The 27,339-nt window shown below is 41.1% G+C and overlaps 1 protein-coding gene across 14 annotated transcripts in view; it reads left to right on the top strand.

Moving 5' to 3' along the window:
- Positions 1-9,041: 9,041 nt before the first annotated feature.
- LOC129495544 (transcription factor 4) overlaps positions 9,042-27,339 on the top strand; it is a 356,507-nt gene continuing 338,209 nt past the window's right edge. For 5 of the 14 annotated variants that reach the window (XM_055303161.1, XM_055303148.1, XM_055303145.1 and 2 more), the window contains exons 1-3: positions 9,042-9,544; positions 11,892-11,983; positions 13,803-13,875. In XM_055303161.1, the coding sequence (XP_055159136.1) occupies positions 11,912-11,983; positions 13,803-13,875 (145 nt within the window). In that variant the 5' untranslated portion in view covers positions 9,042-9,544; positions 11,892-11,911. Of the gene's footprint in view, positions 9,545-10,290; positions 10,415-10,766; positions 10,870-11,891; positions 11,984-13,055; positions 13,145-13,802; positions 13,876-27,339 lie in introns of those variants that run through there. The other 9 variants (XM_055303147.1, XM_055303141.1, XM_055303142.1 and 6 more) reach the window with 8 other exon arrangements.

Here is a 27,339-nt window from a genome sequence, read left to right as displayed (position 1 = left end):
TCTGTTTTTATGAATTTGACTACCTTAGATACCTCATATATGTATAATAATCATGCAATATTTGTCTTTTCTCCCTCTGGCTTATTTTAATTAGCATAATATCCTATGAATCATTCATGTTGTAGCATATGACCGGATTTCCTTCTTTGTAAAGGCCGAATAATATTACTTTGTATGTATATATCATATTTTCTTTATCCATTCATTCACTGATGGATATTTAGGTTGCTCCCACCTCTTGGCTATCCTGAACAATACTGCGATGAGCATGAGTGTGCAAATATCTCTTTGAGATCCTGCTACCAGTTCCTTTGGATATATATACACACCCAAAAGTGAAAAGGGAAAACATATTATTATTAATTACAGTGTTGATTATTAATTAATAACAGAATAACAAATACATAACTTTAAAAAGTCAAGCTAGAGTTTTATGGAAAATTGATGGAATCATTCATTCTGCCTTGCAGAACACAATACCAGGCACCGGAACAATGAAGAACTCTAAGACAGTCTCTGCCCTCTAGAGGCTTAAAGTCTAACTGATGATGCAATACCAACACATAATTGAATACATTACAAAAGTTTATTTTAAAAGTAAATGAGTTCATCGTATACACTGCTGGTACAAATAAAAATTGGTCAAATCACTTTGGAAGACTGTCTGGCAGTGTCTACTGAAACTAAAATGTGCCTACTTGTTACCCAAGTCTAGGTATATAAAAGGATATCTTAGGTACGTACTCAGGATAAGTAACAAAAGATATACAGAATTTTAAAAGTAGATTTACTTGTAGCAGTCAAAATTTGGAAAGCCTGAATTTGGGGGATGTTGAATGATACATTGTTGTATATTACTACAGTGGAATACTATACAACAATAAAAAAGAATAGCCTGCTCCTATACACAACTGCATGGATGACTCTTACAGATATAATGATAAGCAAAAGAAGCTAGATGCACATGGAAAGATACCAGATGATTCCCAATTCAAGAATAGGCAAAACTAATTTCTGTCAATCCAAGTCACAGACATGGGTGAGGACTGTGACGGTGAAGGTGGTAGCCTTCTGGCTTGCAGAGAATGTTTTATATCTTGAGCTAGGTGTGATTACACTGGTATACGTGCATGTAAAAATTTTACCAATCTTTGTAGATTTTTTATTTTTTACTGTGTGTATGTTATGCTGCAATTAAAAAAGGATATTTTATTTATTTATTCCTGAGACACACAGAGAGAAGCAGAGACGCAGAGAGAGCAGCAGGCTTCTCACAGGGAGCCCAATGGGAGACTTGATCCCTGGACTGGGATCAAGCCCTGAGCCAAAGGTAGACACTCAACTGCTGAGAGCCACCCAGGCGTCTCTAAACTGCTATTAAAAAAAAAAAAAGTTTTTGTTTTAAGTAAATGAGCCAGTTTCAGAGGAGGAAGTTGGGAAAGATCAAAAAGTCAGAGCGGACCTCAAAGGGGAAGCAAGAAGTAAGCTGGATTTGATGTAAAGGTAGGAATTATTCACGGGAAGTACATGCGGGAGGCCAGTTCAAGCAAGAGAAACGAAGGGAAGAAATGCATGATGGCACGGATGTCCTGAAAGGTTGGTAAACTTTGTGCTTGTTTCTCCCAATATCCATCTATTCGTCTTCCTAGTAGAGAAGCCTCGTGGGTCGGGTACAACTGGCCTCACCTCAACTCCAAGAGTGGTCTTTAACTGGTTTGAGTCTTATCAACATAATTATTTAGGGATGAATGTAACCCGTCATTACACGGTTTGGGTCAAAAGCAGGTGTCTTCCTAGGATGATAGACTTAGTTAGAGTCCAGCTGAGGCTTTAATATCAAAGCTTAGGGAGAACAAGGAACTATCCCTTTCTGAAAGCAAACAAAAAGTTTATAACTTCATTTTTTGATGGTAGCCTTTTTGGGGAACATGAAGGAGTTAGCCTGAAATAGAAAGTTGGGCTGAGTTGAGAAAAATGTGAAGAAATAAAGCTGAAGCCCCAATTGATGGTGCTAGACGTTTTAGGATTGCAGGCCCGTTACTGTTCAAACCAGTAATGGATTTGATTGGATTTTTATGCTGCTTTGCAACCCAAATAACTAATAATAGCCCAGGTACAACATCTCTTGAATGATTTATTCTACTTCCCATAACCATAGCATAGCTCTCCTTCAGACTGTCACAGTCACTGGTTGAAAGAAGTGCAGTAGCTTTCTAACCTGGTCTCTGCCGTCTTCTTACCTTCATCATCCTCTATACTGTTTCCCAAATGATTGTCTCAGGCATATCTGATCACTGCTGCTATGTGAATGACCCTACTGGCTCCATGCATCACGAATAACGGTTAATGGGCCCAATTTTGCCAACTGAGTTTTAATATCTTAGTTCTACTCATGAACCCTAAGAAGACCCTTAGTCTCTGGACAGCCGTTGACACACTTAGCACTTCAGTCCAGAACATGCTTCTTTCTCTCGCTCCATGATAGGAATACCACTTCTCTTTCCAGATCCAGCTCTAATCATGTCTCTTCTAAGTCTTTAGATTTCTACACCTGGTAATTACTCATTAGGCTATATAGTCCTGTAGCACAATTTTATGTCTTGATGGCTCTCAGCTCAGTGTGTTGTAGTTGGGGTGATTTATATGTCTGACTTACCCACTAGGATGGGATGCTAGGAGGTCAGGCGTCCTGTTTTTTCATCTTGAATTACTCACTGCATTTTCCCTGGTGCTTTTCATAGACAAAATGCTTAATAAAGGTGCGCTGTATGGTTAGTTGACTCGAGATGAAACTTCCTTTAGGGAAAGACATTGAGATAAAGTTACAGAGGTAAGTGGGAGCAGCCAGGGGAGTACAGATTTTGAAGGATTTTAAAACCACAGGTTATGTATATTTAAGTTCAATCAGTTTTATTGCACTTTTGAATAGGTGAAAGTTTCTCTTGCTGTTTTCTAAAATTCCTCGTACTCTTTCTACACCGTTTATTTTTTAAAACCATTTATCTTTTTCATCCAACTCCTTTTTCTTTGGTGGAAGTAGTTATTGGTTTTGAAATAAGATGTAGTTTGAGAAGCAAAGAAAAAGAATGAGGAGGTGATCAGCTTTCATTTCTCTTCTCCATTATGATCCAAGGATATGCTTTCCGTCTACTAAAGTGGCAGCTTTAAATATTTTTTTATAGTAACTTCGTATGCACATCATACTCTGCTGTATATGCATACCTGAAATAGGCTTTTCTAAAACAACTCTTAATTCATGCAATGTATGTTGATATTGTCTATTTTGTTCTATTTCACTTTGAACCAAACCAGCAAATCAATTTCCTGACCATTAAAGAGTTGAGGTCTGAAATTTGAAAACTGACACTAAAGAGTATGTAATTGTGAAGTTACAGTCATTGAAAGAGCACTGTGCCAACTACATCTGCTAATACTATGATATTTAATCTGTCATAATAACCCATGTTATGGAGGAAGAAACTGAAGCCTGGAGATACAACCAATTACTCAAGATCACATGGTTATTACGTAGAAGAGCTGAGACTCAGACACAGGTAGACCATGCTTCTGCTTACATACAGCTCAGTGGCATGTGCCATGTCTTGAGGTCATGGCCAAATGCAGAAGAGATCTGCATATGGTTGAACTTTCAGACCTGCAGCACACACAAGGGAGGACGAGACCACCAGGTTGTAGACAAAATGGTCTATACTCAACTTCATTTCTCCTCTGGGACTCTGTTCCTGCCCTATTTTTCCAATCCGTACGTCCTTCAAAAGATAACAAAACCCTTAAAATAGAACATTCAAACTATAGCGGAGAAAACAGTTTTATGATTAAAAGAAAAACTTCTAGAAAGCTGGCACTAAATCTTCTGAGTCCTCTTTAACAAAACTCCACGGATACTAAAAATGAATTTTTTTTAACCTTTCCTTTTCCAAAACGCTCAAAACATCTAAATAGGTAAAATCAAAATTCTACTCTATTGTATGCCGAGGTCCAAAAAGGAAGGTTTGTTATGGGTTGTTGACCATATGGTTTGTTAAGGTTGTTAAAGCCATGGCACATGCCACTAAACTGTGAAAAGAAGCATGGTTCGCCTGTGTCTGAATCTTAGCCCTGCCATGTAGCGACTGTGTGACTTCTGGAAATTTGTTGTATTCCCAAGCCTCAGCCATAAAATGTTATGATAGTGAAGCAATACTATGACAGCAGCTTTTGATGCATTCATAATAATGAAGACATTGTTTTCATGGTTGGGTAAATTAAGGCAGCTATCCTTTGGGGATTGAGGTGACAAGGGGCCAGTGGCCTGTTTCAAATCACACTGAATATCACCAGCAACATTTGCCTTCGATGAAATCAAGCTAAAATGAGACCTTAAAGAGAGGCTGATTTGAAAAAGCATGAAAGCGGCACTCTTCAGTATTAAAATGTGCATCTTAAGAATAAAGACAGATTCTTGATCCACTTATCTAATAAATAGTTATCAAATACTTCATACGTGCCAGGCATGGCACCAGGTGTGGGCAAATAGAGTGAACATGATTCATGCAGTACCTGCATTATGGAGTGTGCCGTCCGGTGGCGAAGACAGGCAATATAATAGTAAATATATTAACAAAAGTTATATTAACAAAAAATATATTAACAAAAATTGAGAAGGGTGCCACTAAAGATGTAAAAGTGACGAGAATACGAAGAGGGGTGCTTACTTTAGACTGAAAGGTTAGGAAGGTCTCTAGGAAGACGTGATGTTTAAGCTGAGGCCAGGAGGATGGTAAGAAACTAGTTGTGTGAGCAACCAGGAGAAAGAATCGTGGGACCAACAAATGCAAGAGGCCCTGGGAATGTGGGCCTGTGTATCATGAAGCTCTGGACTTCTTCCATACGCACTGACTAATCCCTCCTCTTCTGTCCTGCCTGCTGCTTTTCTGACTCAGCCTTGCAGTCTATATGGGGCTCCAGTTTGAGGTCCTTGATGGTCGTGCCCTTTTATAGATCAACCTAAAATTATATTGGGATGGCCCTCCTTTTCCACATATCTTCCACAGGCTGAATCTTGCTCACGGTGACTCTTCCTTTTAATCAAGCCGGTCTGTGACTTTTATATTATTCTGTTATTTTTGCCTACTTTTTTTTTTTTTTTTTGCCTCACGGCCTAAAAGAAGAAATGCCAACACAAGGTAGACACTCAAAAATTATTTGGTGAGTTTTTGGATGAATTTCGTTAGATTCTCAAGGAACTGTCATTTTGTGTGTTTGTGTGTGGTTTTGTCTGCTTTAACAAGGGCAAGATTGGGGGAGATCCAACTGGATGGAATTTGAAGAGGAATGGTATGGCATTCTAGACTGGCATTCAGTTACTGGAGGGCTGCTTCTGCCTCTGTAACTCATTAGTGATGTGACCTTGAAATCTTGAACTAAACTCAAGGGTTTGGTCCAAGCGCCCCTTCAATGTCTGCTCTTTTCTGCGACTCATTAGGTTTCAATATTTGCCACTCCTCCATACTCCTATGAATTAAATGTTATCTTTAGGCATCAACTTGGTTTACACAATAATGATGCCTTACATTTCAGAAGAATTTGTCATTTTCAGAGTACTTTCATCTCTACCATCTCATTTGATTTTAACCAGTCATGTAAAGTATTGAAGACAAGTTAATTTTTTTTTTATTTTATTTTTTAATTTTTTTACTTCTGAAAAGATGTGAAATTTGCTCAAGGTTACAACACAGTAGAAAGGGGAATGACATTTGGTTGTACTGTCCTGACTGTATGGCACAATTAATTGGACAGAATTGCTACCATGTGGGAGTGGAACAGTGTTTATACCCTAGTAGAGTGGTCACTAATTTTTTTTTAATGTTAAGGACTGTTTTGAAATGCTGAAATCTAAAGAAGCTTTTTTTTTTTTTTCCTAAATTCTTTAGTGGTGTGGATCAGAAAAGTACTCACGTTAGCTCGGGAAGGGGAATACTACAGGAGTCAGCTCTCTCGTGGAGAGGAGGCAAGGGGGCCCTCATAAGAATTGGCAAAGCATCTCTCCTTATTTCTTCCTAGGACTCAAATTGTCTGATTTTCTCAGAACTTCCAAGATCTTTCTTATCTGAAGAGCAGTTTCCTCTGCTTACTCATGGTTCTTGTTTCCCCATAACCATGGCTCACATGGCGTGGCTTCCTGGCACCAGCCCTGGCCAGCTGACGCCAACTGGTCAGATCTATCACCCACCATAGACTCCTGTCGATCTCTTCCTCTCTTAGTTCCTGTGACCCAATCAGCTGGGGCTGCTGAGACTCGGACAGGAAGGAGTCATGTGATACACACATCAAGTTCTACCTCTTTATCGGGATTTGTGGACAGGTTTTTAAGGAAGGGAGTCTGTAGATGGAGCAGACACCTCAAAACATATCTGCTACATTTACCTTTTTATTCAAGTTTCACAAAATTCTATTGAGTCTTCCTTTCTCACGTGTCTCCTATCTTTATAACTTGGTAGATAGGCCTATTCTTCTGATAGTTCAGGGAAAACAGAACAAAACAAAAACAAAAGCAATCCACATTTGTTCCCGAATTTAGGATAGGAAGCGTGGTTGCATGGCTTTCTGACTATCAGGTGCTTTTAACCTGGGCGGCTCAGTCCATTAAGTGTCCAAGTCTTGATTTTGGCTCAGGTCATGATCTCAGGGTTGTGAGACTGAGCCCCGAGTTGGGCTCTGCATTCAGCAGGGAGTCTGTTGGAGATTCTCTCTCTCCCTCTGTTCCTCCTCTGCTTCTCCTTGGGCTCTTTCTCTAAAATCATTCAATCAAGATCAATCAATCTAAAAAAAAAAATGCTAGCTAATCAGTTGTGTGCATTTAAGTCTCAGACCTGATTCGATAATTTGTTTCCAGACCATTTATTCTGCTTGGAAATCAAGAGGGAGATTCTTACAATCTGACTACAAATGAGAAAGAATTTTAAGGGATTACCTAACCTAGCCTCCGTATTTTATAGGAAGACGTTGACCTCAAGCCTTAGGTCACAGAGCTGATTAGAGGTAGTACAAGTGGATTACTTCTCCTAAACAAATGTTGTGAACTTTCCATGACATCATCTCAGCACAGCCCTGTAGAGGCCTCCTCTGAGCATCACAAATAACGCGTGTGATAATGCTGCGTGAAGTAGCGTCTACAGGTAAAATTTGTTTTAAGATGAGCACATGGCCTGGGGATAGAAGCCAGGCACCTTCCCAATGTGAGAATATACAGGAAACAAACCATAAATGCCCTCATTCCTGTTTTCTAAACACTTATACAGGAATTAAAGATCTTGAAAATTGCTCCAAACTCTGTTATGCCACAGAACTGCAACAGGGAATGGAGGTGAGGCGCTGGGCTGCCTAACCCTAACCCTAACCCCTGGTACAGGAATGGGGGGGACGTCGACTCTGGTCCCAGCCTGCCTGGCTTCAAAGGTGGCTTCTACGGCTTGGCTTAATAAAGTTGTGTGATTTCAGGCGACTCTGTGTCACCTACCGAAGTGCCCTGGCTCAAGCTACTCAACACTTTGTGCTTCTGAGTCTCTGAATATAAAACATGTTCTATCAAAATACCCAGAGTACCCTGGAGGTCCTTCCTAGGGTCAGAGCCGCCAATATGTTGGAGTTTGGCAGGACAGTGTTTGGCTCACGGCAAACCCGGGGTGTGAGGATCAACCCATCCTCATCCTCATCACTCGCTTTTGTCCCTTGGGAGCTCTCCTCCACCTGAGCCCTTCGGACTGATGTGGCCAGGGCAGCGAGTGACTAGAGAAGACCAGGGCAGAGGTCTTCTGTGTGGTGGCCCCGTCCATCCCCAGGTCACCAAGGTCTTCCGTGGGGGCCCGGCTCCCTCCTCCCAGGTCATGAAGGTCTTCCGTGGTGGCCCCGTTCCATCCCCCCAGGTCAGGAAGGTCTTCTGTGGTGGCCTCGCTCCTTCCCTTTGGGTCACCAAAATCTTCCGTGGTGGCCCGCTCCATCCCCCAGGTCAGGAAGGTCTTCTGTGGAGGCCCCGCTCCCTCCCCCAGGTCACGATGGCCCCGCTCCATCCCCCCAGGTCTCAAAGGTCTTCCGTGGTGGCCGGCTTCTTCCCTTTGGGTCACCAAAGTCTTCGGTGGTGGCCCCGCCCCACCCCCCAGGTCATGAAGGTCTCCGTGGAGGCCCCACTCCATCCCCCAGGTCACGAAGGTCCTCCGTGGTGGCCCCGTCCATCCCCAGGTCACCAAGGTCTTCCGTGGGGGCCCGGCTCCCTCCTCCCAGGTCATGAAGGTCTTCCGTGAGGGCCGGCTCCAACCCCCCAGGTCTCAAAGGTCTTCCGTGGAGGCCCCGCTCCCTCCTCCACATCACGAAGGTCTTCCGTGGAGGCCCCGCTCCATCCCCAGGTCACGCAGGTCTCCGTGGAGGCCCCGCTCCCTCCCTCCCCAGGTCACGATGGCCCCACTCCCTCCTCCCAGGTCACGAAGGTGTCGCAGAGCAGGGGGCCTGCAGGGTGTCGCAGGCCAGGCCGAGCCGAGCGGGCTCCCGGTGCAGGACGGCCTCGGGGGCAGGCGGCGCGGCCCGGAGCTCTGGCCCGCAGGGTCCCCGGGGCCCCCCGGCCGCCGCCTCCCACGCGCGCAGCCGGGCTCCCTGCGGCTGCCCCCCCCCCCCGCCCCGGGATCCGCGGCGTGCAATGCCTTAATTTATTCAGAAACTACCCTTCGGAGGGGAAAATGAAAGGGGGGGGCGAAGACCAAGGAAAGGGAGCCGGAAGAGGCGCGCAGGAGAGCGGGCCCGCGGCCGCCCGCGAGCCCCCGCGCCCGCCCCACGCGCGGCCGCACTCCTCTCCCCGCCGCCTGCCGCCCGCCGCTCCCGGAGGAGGCGGGGCCCGTGCGCGCCGCCATCTTGGGCGCCGCTCTAGGCGCCGTGTTTACGACTCTATGGCCGCCCGCTCCCGCCCCGCCCCTCCCCAGTCATTGTCTGGAGGAGCAGCCGCGGCCGCAGCGCCTTCTCTTTATAAGCCCGCAGTGCCCGGATGTGAATGGATTACAATGTATCTTTCAGGGAAACCTATTATTATCAATGTGACTCCACGGGGGAGTCAATGGTGATGATGATGAGGAGGAGGAGGATGATGATGATGAGACACCTCTAAACTTGGAACAAGTTTAAGACTTTATAAGAGGAGAAGAAAAAAAAAAAGCCACCAACAAGATTTGTTTGAGGAAAGATTCTAACTATCCTGTATTGATATATTTTTTTTTTTTTAGAAACAATAAGAAAAAGTTGTTGGAAATTTTTTTTTTTAATGGTTTCTTTTTTGGGGGAGGGGATTTTGTTGCAGTTTGATGGTGGAAAATGCAAAAACCAGAGCCAGGTGCATAATCTTGTATTCTGTGGATATCCCTGGAGCAGAACTGAGTACCAGTTAAAATACTTTTTTGGGGGATACACATGTGAGATACTAAGTACTTGCAGAAGATTTTTTGTCTTTCTTTTTAAAGTCACTTTCCTTGGAATATTGTGAGCATATTTGTGGCCATTTAAGGTAACGTTACAATTTGCTGTCAGAGTAAACTGTTTGTAATTGAATTTGATTTTTAAAAATGTCGAACCCGATGTTTTATTAAAACAAAAGGAACAACCTATTAAATAATTTGCCAATGGGAAAAAAGTGTGTGCATGCATTTTGTGTATGTACTTGCACATCTAGCAGTAACAGGGTTTCTGGAATGTGTATTTTAACACACGTTAAAATAGCGAAATGTTGCATATCCTGGGTAAAGCACGCTTGTTATTACGAAGCGATAGAATTACGAAGCTTAATTTTAATCCTAAAAAGTGATGTGAAAAAGTATGTTTTAAGAGCATGCAAGGCCTGTAATGGTAAATGTTGAATTCAAAACTTATAGTGCTGGCGAGCGGGGACTTAGCGTGGCTAGGAACTCAAGTGTAAAAACAAAACAACATCCACCCTCAAAAATTGCCTTTTTTTTTCCTTTTTCTTTCTTTTCTTTTTTTTTTTTTTTTTGGCGAAGTTTGCAGCTCTACTAATCTGTGACTTAAAAGGGAGGGGCAAGAAAGTATGCAATTTAGGTTTCGGCCCCCCTCCCTCCCCAAAATGCAAAACTACCGAAAGGAAAATCTCCCCAGCGAAATGTGGCTTGGTTTATATATGGAAAAGAAAAATATTGTTCCTCTTGGCAAAGTCTTTTTGCATCACGTGTATTTGCAGCCTAGTATAAACTTGCTTTGCTGTGTGTGGATGTGTGAGTGAGAGGGAACGGGAGTCGGAGGAAGGAAGAAGTGAGGGGATGTAAACTCGAATAAATTTCAAAGTGCCTCCGATGGATGAAAACGGGCAAAAACTGAACTGTTCAGGCTTCAGATTGTAACTGACGATCTGAGGGAAAATGAGGTGCTCGATGAATTTTCGTTTGTATTTTTTTTTTTTTTTGCGAGGCGGGGGGGGGGGGGAGGAGGTGTGGATTTGCTTTTTTTCCGCGGGGGGGGGGTGTGTGTGCATCCCAGCCCGCCCGGCCCGCCCGAGCCGCGTCTCCCCGCCGGAGCCCCCCCCCCATTTCTTTGCTGAACTTGCAATTCCGGGCGCCTCGGCGTGTCTCCCCCTCCCCCCTCCCCCGTCCCCTCCCCTCCCCGGAGAAGAGAGTTGGTGTTAAGAGTCAGGGATCTTGGCTGCGCGTCTGCGGATCCGTGGCGGCGGCGGCGGCTGCGGCGGCGGCGGTGGCGGCGGCGGCGGCGGGGAAGGAGCGGGCGCGGGCGCGGGCGCGGGAGGTGGCGGTGCCGGCGGGGGCCAGACATGAACGCCGCCCGGGCGCCGGCGGAGCACCGGGAGCCCCTTCGCGCGCGCGGCCGGTAGGTAGCGGCGCTGGGGGCCGGCGGGAGGGGGCGCCGGGCGGCGCGGGGCTGGGGCTCGGCGGCTCCGCGCGCGGCTCCCAGCTCAGACACCCCTTCCCCCTCCCCTCTGCACCCCCCTGCACCCCTCCTCTCTGCACCCCCTTGCACCCCTCCCCTTTGCACCCCTCCCCTTTGCACCCCTTGCACCCCTCCCCTTTGCACCCCCTTGCACCCCTCCTCTTTGCACCCCTTCTCGCTGCACCCCTCCTCTCTGCACCCCCCACCCCCACCCCGGCCGGGCCGCTCGGAGGGACCGCGGACTTTGCCGAGGGCCTGACTTTAATTTTTACAACCCTTTTCTTTCACGAATTAGGGTGCTGGACAATTCCCAGGATCCGACCCTCCACTCTGCTCCCCCCCTTCCCTCCCTCCCTCCCTCCCTCGCAGACCCTGTCCCCCCCTCCCCCTTTGGACGTGTGTTCGCTCCGGAGACGCTCCTCTTTAATTTCTTTGTAGCTACTTTGAGATGCCGGGGGGAGTGGTGCGTGTGAGTGTGCGCGCGTGGGTGCGAGTGTGCGAGTGTGTGCGGGGGGCGGGGGGCGGGGGGGGAAAGTTGAGACCGGATCGTTCCGAGTAGTTTCTCTTTTCTCTGTGATCCATTCATTTCTCGCTCTACCTCCTGTTGCATAAAATGATGCGCTGAAGAGCGGCTTTCTTTTTTTTTTTTTCTTTTTTTTTCCTTCCCGGATTTGGTTTTAGAGTAGATAGATATTACCAGTTTTGATCGTCTCTTTGGAAATACAATATCAAGATCGCTTTTTTTTTTTTTTTGCTATTGCTGCCTATTCCATCTTAAAAAAAAAAAAAAACCAAAAAAAAAAAAAAAAGAACCAAACTCTCCCATCCCTCCCTCCTCACCACCTTAATCCCGCCCGCCCCCACATCCCCACCCCCCACCCCCCAGTCTCCAAAAATCCGATTGTGTTTTCTTCAAGGATTGGGACTGGATTTTCTGATTGCGGTTATTTCCATGTTTCTAGGTTTGTGTGATTTTGCTAAAATGCATCACCAACAGCGAATGGCTGCCTTAGGGACGGACAAAGAGCTGAGTGATTTACTGGATTTCAGTGCGGTAAGAAAGAACGGTGGAAACTAACAACAGCTGTGAAAAAAAAAAAAAAACCAAACCAAAAAAACCCAAACACTTCAGCTAGAAACCAGTAGTGATCTAAAGGACAGGAATAATTTTTAATTGGCTGAATCCTTGGCAAACATGAAGGTCTTTTTGATAAGTTTTTAACTACAATTTTTGGGTGTGATGGACGATTCAGGCTTTTTTTTTTTTTCTTCCTCTCCCAGAGTGTAATTACTTTGCCCTTGAATTCCCTACCCACCGGACCCCCAAAATAATGGAATCTCACTCCAAATGAAAGGACAAACAGACAACCCTAAAACTTGGCCTTAATCTGAACATGAGAGTACTAACCCGTTGCGCACTACTCCTTTTATTATTATTATGATTTATTTTTTTTTCTGGAAATGGAAAAGAGAAAATAGGGGACCCAGTTGTGTCTTAAAGTTTTAAATCGATGATGATGCTTTGGGTTTCGCAGGACCTGGCGTCCTCTTAGTTACCTCTTTTCCCAGGAACCTGAAAACTCGGATTCGTGTGCTGAGCATCGTACGTGCTCTCGACTCCTTTATGGACCGTTTGGGTAGATCTCGCAGTCGTGCGATCAGCACTAAACCAAACTTGACACACTTGTGGAGTTTGAGGGCTGTGGGGGACCCCGCTCCATCCCTTTGCCCCTTTCCCAAACCGAATCCCAGACCTGTCAGGGGAGGTGATTCCTTTTTAATGCCAGAGGAGTTTGGTGTAAGATGCATTTGCAAAGCAAAATAAAAAGGATCCACAAAACGCACGAGTAAAAATCCAAACCGCCTTCTAAGTGGGGCTCTTTCATGCTGCCGCTGCTGGTGCTGCTGCTGCTGCTGCCGCCGCCGCCGCCGCCGCTGCCGCCGCCGCCGCCGCCGCCGCCGCCGCCGTTGCCGCCGCCGCCGCCGCCGCCGCCGCCGCCTCCGCTGCTGCTGCTGCTGCTGCTGCTGCTGCTGCTGCTGCTGCTGCTGCTGCTGCTGCTGCTGCGCTGCTGCTCTGCTGGACCCTCTCCTGGAGAAATGGCTTTCGGAAGTTTTGCCAGGAAACGTAGCCCTAGGCAGCTCTGTAGCCCCCTTTCTGCTTGCTGCACTTTCTCCATTCGTTCCTTTGCTTTTTGCAGGCTCTGACTCAGGGAAGGTGCGCATTATCCACTAGATACGTCGAAGAAGAGGGAAACCAATTAGGGTCGAAATAAATGCTGGAGAGAGAGAGAGAGAGAGAGAGAGAGAGAGAGAGAGAGAGAGAGAGGAGTGAGAGAGAGAGAGTGAGAGAGAGTGAGAGTGAGAGAGTCTTGCCACAAATTGCTCTCATGTTAGAGACGAAATGAGAATTTAGTGCAGGTGGCACTTTTGTATTTATTTGGGTTCACATATGACAGGCAAATCCTATGCGGGATGGAAATGGACATTGCCACGTTTCTGGCCAAGGTTTTCAATATAAAACAAACAACTTTTTCTTCTCCGTTGTAGAAACTAGTGTTTTCTAGAGAGGCCGCTGCCCTCCAGACCTGAATCTTGATAACATTATGGGGGCTGTGTTTGTTTGAAGTGTAGCAGTGCTGCCTGGTTCTGGCAATCTGATGGACCTGAGGAAAAAGAACAGAGTGGAAGTGGGGGGTGGGGGGGGGGTGACTGCTAATGTTATGCTCGTTTTAGTTGGATGCTGATGTATTTTACGAAAATGAACCCTTAGCATAAACTCTTAAGCTGTTTGGTAAGAGTATGAAAGATCTTTGATGAACTCTGAAGGCACAGAGCTCTTCTTTTTGACAGTAATATTTCTTTGTTTCTTTTAGATGTTTTCACCTCCTGTGAGCAGTGGGAAAAATGGACCAACTTCTTTGGCGAGTGGACATTTCACTGGCTCAAGTATGTAAATTCTTTTCTTAGCATGTAGTTAAATGTTCTTAGCTGTTTATTCACTCATTGTATATTTTTGGCTCTGTTGAAGAGTTCTGAAAAAGTCATTGAAATTTTAGCCTGTAATGATATGGTTATTTCATTAGCCATCGGTGGTATAACTTACACAGAATGTTATCTTTTGCAAAATTAAAATTAGGCCTTTTTTTTTTTTTATCAAGCAAGGAAACTGTCTCAGAATTCCATTACTTAATTTAAAAGCGATTTTCTAATACAGTTGTAATCTAACACATGAAGATAAGGCCAGTGTTGACATGGGGAAAATGAATATATTTCCCTATTTGAAAATAGAGGGAAAAATCTAACTTTCAAAAAAAGGGAAAAAAAATCCCTTGTAAGTAATATTAATTATTAGATACTATGTATAATTAACCCTTTTAGAGAAGTGAACACTTGATTTTGCAGATGAATGCTGCATAGTAAGCCATAGCTGTAAATGGAGAGCCTCTTGCTAATCTGAGAGCAAAATATGAATTAATTCATCTTTAAAATATTCGTTTTGGTGCCTTAGCTATTTTTTCCCCCCTAAGCATTTCCTTGTGCAGTGAATTTCTACTATATGTAAAGTTGCAGAATTGGAAGGACTTTTATGTGTTGTAAGTGAAAGGTCTTTGGGTGATGCTTAAAAAAGATGTTAGCGCTATTCACAAAGGAATCTGTGCGCAATGATTATCTGGCATCTAAGGAGGAGTTTTAATAGGGGGCTCCCTGAAGGTCTCTTATTAAAGTGAAAACTGAAAATCTGATATTCACTTAAAATGGTTATTTATTTATTTGTTTGTTTGTTTATTTATTTATTTATTTATTTTGGTCCAGTGAATTTCATACAGGAAGGAGGCATGCATGGTCGCCTGCTATCCTTTAGATTTAAGGCTTAAATTCATTTATGCTTTTTAAGCAGCTGCAGTGTTTAGGAGTTCTGGCGGTGGTAAATAACAGTACATTAGACAGAGTACCATTCTTAAGTCAGACTGGTAAATGTTGACATCTTTAAGTTGTGAGATGCCTGTGGAACTTTCTGTTAACTACTGAATATAATTTCACATCTCTCAATTTTCATTTGATGCTCTGGAAAGAAAGAAATCTGTTCACCTTTGTGATTTGTGTAATTGGCATGCTTCTAAAAAATTAGTGCCTTTTGAAAGTTGCTCATTTCCAAATAAGTTACTTTCCCTCCTTCTGGTCCCCATAAGGCAAAGTTATAGCTCTGTAATTTGATGTATAATATTAGAGGATATAAGATAACCCCTACAGTTCTATTTTATCTTTTAAGTTTTGAGGTCTACTCTGATTAAAAGTACTATTGACCATATATTTGTGTTTTACTGCCCTGGACCCTGTTGTATTTTCCATTTAGAGACTGAACATTTTTTTGTTGTCTTGGTATCATGTTTTCCAAATTTTGGTGGTGTACTCTCTATACAACTTTGAAGTAAAGATCAGTACAAGTATCTCTCGTGGACAAATTAATTTTTCATGTTAGACAGTATCAAAACAGTAACTAACTTTGCCTCTGACAGTAATTTTCTTCATTATTTTACTTAAGAAAATGTGTATTCAGCTTAAATCTAAAAGTAGATTATGTCAGAAAGGCCCAGAGATAGACTGCTTTCAAAGTGCAAAAAACTCTTTTCTGCACTTTCTGTGAAAACTGACACATTTGGAATGACTTAAGTGTATCAGTTTAGGTATGGTTTAATAAAGTAAAGTGATTTAGAAGCATGAAATTGTGTTACATTTAAAAAGACAACTGTGCATCTGGTCCCTTTTCTGTGTTCACATTTAAATAAAGTCCTTGCTATGATGTTTAAGTGTTCACAGAGAGTACAGGCTGGATAAGTATGAATATGTATTAATGCATTTTAGTAAGTGATTATATATTGAACTTCACAGTTCTTAAGACAAATACACAGACACATACACAAACACATACATGCACATCCACACAGGCATAATCTGGGAAGAGTCTTCATCCTTAGTAAGATGTGTTCTGATATTTCTAATGAAGATGCTGTGATTACTTTTAAGGTGTCGAACTTTAAGTGACATTGTACCATGGTTGCGGTTTTCAGGCTCAAATGTTCACTTGTAAAGGTGAAAAGGTGTAGTGGCTGTTTTGTTCTGGCAGCTGGATTGAAAATGCAGGGTATTCATCCCATGCAGTATGATGGTGACTATAATATATGGAGTACAGATTGTAGTGTTGGTTTTTCTCATCTATTCAAGACATATTTGAACACAGGGCTATTAGTGAAAAAAATGGCTTATATTTCCACTCTACAACAAAGATAAATCTCTTTTTAAAGAATATCAAATAGAAAAATCAGGAAGACTGCATTTTGCCCTTTAACTGGAAGGATGGACTAGGAAACTTGGGACAGAGAAATAATTTTCTAAATTTACTTGAGGTTTAATATGCATTGTCTTGAGTGGGCTCAGATGACCCTTCCATGGGTAGCTTTGAAACTTAGGTCTAGGGAAAAAAAAGATCCAAACTATAAGTCAGTAAACTGTTCATAGTTGCAAAACCAGCCACATTTCTTCAAAGTGAGGCATGGTGATATTTCATGCTTAAAGTTCCCAGTAGCTTTTGAATCGATTAATAGAGGATGCTCCATTGTGATTTGCAATGTGGGAATGAAAATAAAGTGTGGCCATATTCCCTTTAATCTTTCATTTTGCAAACATGGTTTTTCCTACCACCTTAAGAAATGGTGAGGCTGCTAGGGAGAATGGAATGTAACCTGAGCTACAGCCTGACATTCCCAGGGAGCATTTTTCACATGAAAGGCTTTTGTCAACCCAGGAAAGGACCAGCAGTTTTTGTTTGATGTTTGCAGGTGTTCAGCAGAGAGCAGTAAAACAATTCAGCCATGATGGTTCAGAGCTTCGATGACCTTAACAGAATGAATTGGTGGGCTCTGGAATTATTTTTAAGAAATAGTTGTAACCTATATGGTAACTTATACAAAGGGATTTAATATCCGTTGTATCATTGATCTTAAAACAAACGAAAAGCATACACATGCCTGGATGATTGGAAAATTATTCTCATTAAAAAGTAAGGTGGCAAAGTCACAAAAAGAAAAAAAATGCACCTACAGTCTATAATTTATTGATGAACAAGGATTAGTTTTCTATTATAACAAAAATATAGTTTATTTGATTACCTTTGAGTCTTTTATGAGCAAAAGGTAAACATACAAGCTTTGTCATCTTTTTAAAAAGTAGCTTTAGAGTTGGGCCACTAAAATGATCTATACTCAGGAACAGCCCTGGTCACATCTGTTACGTGTATTTACAGTTCGCCTGTGATGGATACTACATCTTCCTCTCTTAGTTTAAAAGTTGAGCTTTTTCCCCCTGTAACTGTTTAGTTTTACTTAGGTGTTCAGTGTTTGTTAAGGATTGCCAAATGAATGGGTGTTTGAACAATTAAGAGCAGCAGTAAAAACGTACTTCATCCCTGTTGTGGTCATTTTTGGAAGAGGAGAAACATTTTTTTGATGTTCATACAGGTTAGTTGAGCTATAGCCACGTAACACTAAAATGACACATCAATTTAGTAAATTCAGTGAGGAAAAAACATTGATCCAATGGATGCTTTTTGTATCACAGAGAAAATTCAAATGGTAAGCATCCTGAATTAATTTCTGTCTGTAACAGTTTGAGTTCATGGTTATGGTGTGGAAAAAAATTTGATCTCTCCTTAAAGGCATTTGTTGAGTAGAATTACTTAATTGTGTGTGTGTTTGTGTGTGTGTGTGTTTTAAAACAGTGTTACTATTTAGTACAATTCACAATGGTGGTATGGCTTTTTTGTAAGGAGCAGAGTAATTTAGTAGGTTTACAAATAAGTAAAGTGGCATTAAAGTTATTATATTAGAATCATAGAATTTTGGGGATAGCAACCACTTAAGAGTATACAGCCCGCTGCCTTCCTTGTACAGCCAAAGAAAACAGCCTTTATTTGGTATTCTAAAAAAACAAGCTCTGATTTGCTAATTTTTTATGGCTCTGCACATCCTTTATTGGAACAACTCTGGTTTCCCTACTATGTTTTTCTATAATTTATGCTGCATAATAGGGTATAGGATGTGTGTGCTGATATTGCTTCTGCATGTGCACGTGCCCTTTGAATGCTTTTTAAGGTTTAGAAATGCATTTTTGGATTATTGATCATTCTCTTTTACCTGACCTCCCCTGTGACTGTTTTGCAAGATCCTAGATTGAATAATAGGGTGTGGATGGGCATGACAGTGACAAAATATAAGTGCTTCTTTATATGTCAGGTGGCATACTATGCACCTTGTATTTGTCGTAGTTTTTGAATCCTCACAAGAACCACGAGATGCGAGATTTACCATGCTCAATCCATAGATGAGGAAACCGAGATTCAGAGATGTTCAATGACATGGCTCTCAAGGCAGCCAGGAATAAATTACGTTTTAAACTCCCGTCTGCCTGACTCAGTATCCTTTTCACACACACACACATACACACACACACACAGCCTGATACAGATTATTTTTCAAGATTATGTAGACATAAGGGTATATTATTGAGGCTTGGCGTGTAATGTTATTCCTGATATTTAGAGTAGATAAACATTTTTTAAAAACATTATTTAAGATAATGATATAAATCATGATATTTTCCCTGCCTTGGGATCCAGATAAACTGGCTTTCTAATTTACGTTGGATTGCAGTGTGACTTAGTCTGTCTTTCTATTATTGTTATTATCATTATTATTATGAGGAGAATACAGTAGATCTTTTCAAAGTGGTGTGCTTTCGTTCTGTTGTGAATAGACAGTCTGCCTGGGTGTCCAGGAAAATACTTTGTTCTCAGTTTTTTTTAGGTACCTAATCAAACCAAAAGCTTGCCTACTCTGTTAATATCTAAAATATATTTACTATTTTTAACTGTAAAGAGAAGTTTTGCAGTTCATTGTTAGATCTTTGAAACTTAATATTCAAGAACAATAATCTTAAACTCCATCTGCATCACTAAAATAAGCAGTTTTGAAGTTTTGATGTGTCTATTACCAGACATGTGCTTAAAATGTTACGTTTTCTAAATTCAGAAGGAAGAAGCAGTACTCTATTTGACACTGACTTAAGTAAATAAAGTGCATTAAACAAGCGTAGGGATCCAAGATCTGTTGAGACAGAAATGCTTAACATTTTTGACAGCATCAGCAAATTATCTTTACCCTACTATTGTAATGAGAAAATCACTTAAATAACAGATGAACAGCTAAGTCACATAAACATATATAATAGAACTATGTAATGAAAGTTTATGCTGTTAATTGCTCGAATCTGTCTTAAATGCTTAGAATCATGGAGCAGTAAAGACTGTCATATAAACAGTTTTGTTTTGAGCTTAAAATTATTCCTTTTTGCTTTCATCTGCTATGATAAACAAAGTAATTTTGTAAGCTTTACAGATCAAACATTTACTCCTAATGGTAAACTACATTTTATATTGGAAGTTTGCAGCCTCGTCCAAGGCATAGAGTTGAGTCCTGGTGGCCCCAGGCCTGTGATTTTCAACGTTTAGTATTATGATGCTATTTAGATCTGTTCCCATAAGCCAAGATAACAGATCTCAAGTTGCCTAATAAGGAACATGGTGTGTTTTGAAATGTTCTTCAGTTTACAAGTCTTGAACCAAAATGTTCTTGGCCAAACCTTTAGAATATAAATCTATATGTTGAGTAAGTCAGATCTTGCGCAGACATAGCATCAGAATGAAGCTAGGTAGGAACAGAAAAAAATTCCCTCCGTCCTTATTTTTTTATTTTATGAGCTATATTTTATGACCAGGTGTTCTTCCAAGTTAATTAGATAGCACTAAGTATTAGAGAAAGTAAAGCACATCACAGGGTTGTGGGTTTTTTAAAGGTTATTTATGTTAATGGTTTCTTACTACTCTGAATGAAATTTTCAAAATTGACCACCAAATTTCTAAGCTTACACTTGGGTTATCCATTTACTAAATCCATGAGCCCATTTAGACTCAATGGTGAGTTTGCACATGAGTTTTGGATAGCTACTTTTGAACCATATGCTTCTTAATGCTTATGAGGGGACATTTGAGAGGTAGTAATCTAATCCTTAAGAATATTGGTTAACACTTTGTTTTAAGCAATATATATACTATTTTTTAAATGTCCGACTCCTAGGAATAGCAAAAGTGTTGAAAAAGGTTGTCATGTTTACTTTCATTTCCAAAATAAATAAAGGTCCAGTTAATCAGCATATCAAATACCCAGGTGTGTTTAAAATCAGTTTATATGGATGAATTTCAGGACTGTAATAAAGTATTTTATTTAAAGGTGCAGCGACAAGATTGTTCAAATGGATGCTTTTGTACTTTTGTGTGACAATTAACATTTAATGAATGACTTTCTAGACTGCCATTGGTGGTAATTACTATATGTAGTTTATTAACTGCAATCCATTGTTGGATGTGCCCGTATTGATTTGTTTTGCAAACAACCCTTCACATGTTCAGCAGTATTTGTGCATTACTTTTTAAAGAACCTGTTTCATTTGCTGATTGCCTCTAAAAATTTTAGCTTACACATTCTCGTGTACTGAAATGCCTCTTTGATCAGTCATTTTAATTGAATCAAAAAGTCATCAACTTTTCAGCTGTAACATTTTTTCATTTCGATCCCCAGAATCTCAAAGAAACTACACCATATTGATTTTAAAATAACTAATTTATAGACACTTAGATTTAGAAGAGACTTTAGAGATGCTCTGTTATTTTTTAGGGAAAGAGTCATTTTTTTGGAAGGATTAAATGTCTTTTGCCCAAATCATACAGTTGGTTATTGCCTGTAATAGGACACAAATACAGATGTCCTGACCTGCTGGTCAGGGACCCCATGCTGCTTTTAATTAAGGTTTGGACTCAATCCGTTGGTGCCAACTGTATGTTTCTTAAGAAGAGGAAAACGTGTATAATCTACCATTTCTGAAAAAATAATCAAAATTTAGATTATGAGAGATGGACATCATAATCCAGCTCACTTGTCATCACGTGTTCCAATTTGGCTAAGGCAGTTGACGAATAACTGTTAAAATGTATTGTGTTATTAAAAATAACAAAGTAAGACCCATGATTAAATATCAGGGCTGTAATTTAATCTCGGGGGTTCTGGTGCTGTTCATAAACCATTTGGCTTTTTTTCTGTAACAGATGACGTCAAAATACAGCTTGATTGAATTATGACTCTGGGTTACAGGAGCACCTGCTTATGCCTCCTTACTTCACGGCATGTCAGCATTTCCATTACAAACTTTTTTTTTTCTCTGCCATTTTTAACTTTAAATAGTTAAACTAGACTGATGTTGGCATATAAACTTTCAGCCCCCTGGGAAAAGATTATTTTCCCAATAAAACAGAGAAGGTGGTGACAAAGCCCCATTACAGAGTACCTTTTAGAATGTTCCTCCTTGCTTTAATCTCCCATTAATTTAAACATTCCCTTTTGAGGTCCTTAGCTGAATTCCCCAGCATCCAAATGGAAGGTTTTAATCTCAAATTTCCCAAGCCAAGGCTTAAACACAAGATATTTAGGGAATGTTAAAGGAGGAAAAAACCTAACTTGTAGGAAGGAGGATCTGGAAATGACAGCTCTGGACACTACAGTTTCATGCTGTGTGAAGTGCTGAAGAGCAAGACATGAAAACATGCAAATTAGTGTACCCTGTCAGTAATGACTTTTATATCCACTTAAGATGAGTAAAAACTGATAATGCATGGCTTAGAGAGGTCTATCTGTCTGTCACTATCTGGAGAGTTGCAGTGTACTCCTGTTTCACCCCTCAGGTTTTAATATGTTGGCAGCAGAGAGCATCTTGTTTCTATCTAGCTGGGTACTTACCTGCCTATCCTAATTCTGATTGGCGGTTCGTCATAGTACGTGCTATGTTCAGACCCCTGTGTTAGCAATTATAGGACAGAGAGGGACTTTTGAGAGATAGGTCCTGCCCTGAGAGGGGATAGATTCTGACAGAGGAGGATAGAAAACCACACACCTAATTAATATTCAGTGTCCAGGAGACAAGTGCCATTTATGTGGGGGGAGTTTCGACAAATAGAAATTATTTCTTTTGGAGGGGAATGAATAATGAAGGCTTCGTGGACAAATCAACTCCCGTCTTTGAAGGGGAGGCAAACCGTTTTGACGCGGGGACATCGGGACTGAGCATTTTGTGTCTTGATCCCGGTGAAGCAGGCACAGAGGAAGGCTATGGCAAAGGGTGCCTTAAGGAGATCTCCAGAAAGAGAGGCTCCTCAGCTTTGCTGTGGAGTCAGCTCTGATCTGGACACCTGGAACGAATTCCACCTGCTGTGTCCCTATTTTGGTTTTGAATACTTTTTTTTTTCTTTCCTGCTTTTAGGATTTCCTTGGTGGTTTCATGATTATAGTCCAGTTCCTTCCAAAAGTATGTGTTTTTAATGGTAGTGTCAGGATGGAAATCAAGGTCTTTATGTTTCCAGGTTCAAACTCTTCCTCTTACATTGTTTAGCAGTAGAAGTTTTCTTGGGCCAAAATGGTAGCTGCTGTGGAGGAAATTATTTATTTAACTTAATTCTGGAAATCTAGATTCTTTTGCAGTGTTTGCTGCTAAATAGTTGCTTCATCTTGACAATGTGATTGAACCTCAAAGCTGACATCTTAAAGCTGAAAAAATACTTTGAAACTTTACAGTGAACTTTAATATACCATACTTAACAGTATTTTCAGATTGTAAGAATTCATCATTATAATTTTTGTTATTATCACTAGCCTCACCATTACCAGGGCCACAACTTTTGGTTCAAAAGCTAGAAGGGCAATGTGATAGTTATTATTGCCATATTGTACATTCAGAAATGCATTTAAAAAACATTCTCAAAGATGTTGTGATTCTAGCCAAAACTTACAGTGTTTGTAAAAACATTATGGAGTGGCCAGATACACCTTTGGTTAAAATCTATCATAATTACATCACAAATAGGAAAAAAAAGAAAGAAGAAATACCATCCTCTCCTCCAGTATTGATGAGTTCAGATTGAAGTATCTTTTTCCCTGTGACACCCAAGTGTGTAGCACATGCTTTCAGTTTCTACTGGGAGCCAAAAATTCAAGTGATGGTTGAAATAGGCTTAGAAAGAATTTATTAATGCATGATTGTATTTGCTACATTGTAGAAACAAGATTTTATAACAAAGAGAATATCCTACATCCTTTTTTAAAGAATGTCAGTTATGAACCTGTGAATCCCCCAAACTTTTCTTTCACTTTCAAAAAAAAGGGATTCATAGTAGAACTATTTTTCAGTGCTACAACTTTAAACTCAGAGAGGAAAGATTTCTGGTCATCAGGTGGTAATAATATTTCAAGATTGACTATAAACAATTTTGTGCATAAACCAATTTTGTAGTTTTGAAAGTAAAGATCAATCAATATCAATTTCAATCCTTGTTTGAATGATTATTCTTTGTTCTGTGCCTTCTTGAACATCATATGTACTAACTGGTATCCCAAACGGTTGAATATCTTTCCACTCTTGTGGGCACTGTGGTTCTTGGTCTGGTTACATTTAGCCACAAGGTTAATTTTCTTTTGACACCTTATTTTGCCCTGATTTTCCTAACCTCTCATTCAATTTATCTGTTTGGCCTGTGTAGAATTATTTCTCACACATGGGATGTACCTTTGCACTGTCCCACTTTTGTCCTTACTAATTTAGGTAGAATTGGATAAGGTGAGAAATATTTTATAATTATTTTAATTAATTTGACTTTAAAAATTCCATTATCGTTTATAAGGGCTGATTATTTACAAAACTTTGGCAGCTTCAGAAACTGAAAGGGATCAATGAATACAATTTTTTTTTTTTAGTCTGAGTGTATTTCACTGGAATAACAATAGAATTAAGAAGTATTAAGTTTCATTTGCTCATTCATTCACTAATTCAGTAAATGTTTTTGAGAACCAAGACAAATTTCAGAGCCAGATCCTGTGGTGATGTAAAAAAGAACAAATATCAACTTTAGCACCATAATTAGAGCAAGCATGATATTGCTGTTGTTAGGTGAAAGTTCTATACTGAATCACTAAGAAGGTACTTTAAAAGTAAGTGGTGTTGAAATACAGAATTAGACTTCTGTAAAAGATACTGTAAAATATAACTAAGTGCAGATTTCACATTTCCAACTGCAGCACAGAAATACTGGGATCTGTATACGTGTACTCTACATGAGTATAAAGGGAGGAGAATGGATTCAAATGATTAGAGAAATTGGACCTGGGAGAGTATTGTTATGAATGTACTTTCAAATTTAGTACCAGAGATTCTTTGGGAGGCAATGATAATTATATTCCATTTGTCCTTTTTGAGCAGAAATTAGAGTTTTGGATTTATGGATAACGTTCGTTTACTTCAAGGGCACTAGATAGGCATGATTATCTTTTTTTGTTTTCACGCTTGAATTTTTTAATATTTTTGAAATTTATATGCAATAAAGTTATTCATTTAGTTTTAAAATTAAATAATTATTTATTGAGCATCTACCATGTGTCGGATACCATGCTGGGGGCTGGAAATGAAATGGTGAGCAAGATAGATATGTTCCTGCGTTGCCTAAATGTGGGAGACAGACACTCACTTGAATAAGCAACCAAAGAAATACCAAGTTGTGTGTCTGAGCGCTGGACGGGTTTGCCATCGGGGTATTTGACCAAGCTGAGCAGTCAGGAGCAGCTTTCCTGAGGCTGGCCTAGCTGAACTGAGATCTGAGAGATGGAGGAGTAGTGAAGTGGTGAGGCTGGGGGGGTGGGGGGGCGGTGGGTTCCGGGCACAGAGACTGGGCTCGGTGGTTGGGGTGGAGGCTAGGGCACGGTGTGAGCAAGGCTGGGGAGGAGTGCAGGGTCGGGTCTTGCAAGGCTGGGCAATAGGGTGCCTTTGCAGTGCGCTGCCAGTCAGATTTGTGCCTGGGAACACTGGCTACAGCCCAACACAGATCTCAAGGGTAGTTGGTGTGGTGGCCCAAACTAGTTGTGAGGCTTCAGAAATCCAGATGAGAGGTGGTGCTGCTGGTCCAAGAGCGTGACTGGTGCAGGCGGAGAATTGACTATAGACTTTATTTGATATCTGTGACTTTAGCCCATTGGGGAGGGAGCCTTCATCCTGGCAGCACTTGCTCTTTTTTGTAGTGAAACTTTCTGTGACTTTAATGCTTGAAAATCTATTGTGCCTTCTAAAAGGAACTGTGAGACCTACCTAATTCAGCGGCCCTGTGACATCCACTGCTTTTTTAGGAGCCAAGTACCATAGAAGTGCTTTTTATTTTCCAAGGCAAGTGGTAGATTGATTTTGCAATTCTCTTGAGAGAGGATGCAGAGGTGGAAGTGGAAGAACCAGGCCCAAGGGACTCTTTCTTAGTCGGTGGTCGGTGGTCGTCGGTAACGATGCACTGTTTAGGCCTCCTGTAGCTTCTGTCCTTATTACCAGTCAACATTATGATGGTTTGGCCAAGTCTGTGGAATTCCTTGATTGCCTGTAGTCAGGTATCATGTGTGGGGTGTTGTCTTTGCTGGTGAACATTAGGATGCATTAGGGGAGGGTGTGTGGTTTATATGATATTTTGTCTGAGATCAAAACACTGTTGTTTGTATTTTGTCTGAGGTGGCGCTTGGGGGAAAACCATCAGTTCACTTTTGATTAGCAACAGAATGAAGCTTCCCATTTTTTATAAGTCCCAGGGAAGAGTCCTTCTCCATCTTTTCTAATAAGGGCCTCCCTCTTTTACTCTGACCACCTCACTCTTTCTCTGCTCCCCCTCCTCCATTTTCTCACTAATCTTAGTGTTTACTATTGGGAGTCCCCTGTCGAACCAGGATGTTTTGTTAGTCCATTTTAGTTAGGAAAAATACCGCCGTCCTTTTGGTATATTTACTGTTCAAGTTGAATTAAAAATCACCTCTTTTCCTCCCTCCCTCCCTGCTTTCCTCACTCCCTTCTTTCCTTCCTTCTTCCTTTCCATCTTTGCTGAAGCCGGCTACTTAGAGTCCTGGTGTGAGTATGTGTTGGATCCTGACTTCAGTGCCAGTTAGTAGTACTTGGCTCTGTGATCCAAGAGCTCTGTGTGTTCTTCCTCAGATGGGTGCTGAAAGGAGAGAGGCCTGGACCCATCTACACCAGGTGGATAACTCCTTAGAGCACTCGCCTTGCTGCTGATGAGTTGGTAGGGTAATGTTGATGTTAAGTGGACAGGACTCATGTTGTTCCTACCTCCTGGAGAATTCCTTCAGCATCTAGGCATGCATTAGTAATTTCCAGTTAAAAAGTAAGATGAAATATAATTACGTTCCATTTGGGATGGGGAGGACATGCAGAGTGCTTTAACAGTGTCTGCAGTGCTTTACTTTTTTGGAAAAATAAAATGGTAGACTGTTATGGTTAACAACTCTCCGCTTGAAATATTTCATAATTAAAAACAAAGCAAAAAAGTCACAAACCGAACAAAAACTTTTCCTCATTCACATTCCCTTCTGAGCACCATCCTCTTTCTTGCCTTCCTTCGTAACAAGTGTTTTGTCAGTTGTCGTCTACAGTGGGTGCTTCTGAATCCCTTCCATCCATACCCTTTTTATTTTAAGTCCAATGCCAACCAGATATTTCAAAACCTATCTTATAAAGCTTGACACCTACAAAATAATGCATGTAGCATATGTAAATTGTGAAGTTTAATAATAGAATGAAGACCCTTAGACTCACCACTCAACATGAGAACCAGAGCAGTATCAGAACATTTGCCTCTCCTTGTGGGTTCCTTTTTTATCCACATCCCTTCCTCCCATCTTCCTGGCAGAGGTAAATACATTCTTGTTTTTTTTTTTTTTTGGTTTTTTAAAAGTAGTTTTATGACATGTATATGCATTTCCAAATAATATGTTGTTTGGTTTTCCTTGATAGAGGAGAATAAAAATGGTTAACACTCTTACACTGTCTTGTGTTACTTACTTTTTTCATTTGGTGTTATGTGTTAAAGATTTGCACATGCTGTTGTATGTGGCATTAGTTCATTTCACTCCTGGTGAACATGTCTCAATTTATTTATGCACTTTCTAGTTAATAATTAAGTTAATGAATCTTTGGATTGATTCCCATTTTTGGAACTGCACATTTTCCTGAACATCTCTTGATGTGCTCTTGATCATGTTTTTTGATATCTCTAGGGTAGATATCTATGCTGTTGGGTGGAGAGTCATGTAAATGTTCAAAATGACAGGATAATGCCAAATTGTTTTCCAGAGTTTGTTACCAATTTACACTCTTTCCAGCAGCTAAAAAGATCACTATTGATGCATATGGTTGTCCACCTTTGGTGTTATCAAATGT

This window comes from Nyctereutes procyonoides, unplaced genomic scaffold (assembly GCF_905146905.1).
Source record: "Nyctereutes procyonoides isolate TBG_1078 unplaced genomic scaffold, NYPRO_anot_genome, whole genome shotgun sequence".
NCBI lineage: Eukaryota > Metazoa > Chordata > Mammalia > Carnivora > Canidae > Nyctereutes > Nyctereutes procyonoides.
This window is presented reverse-complemented; position numbering and strand designations above follow the sequence as displayed.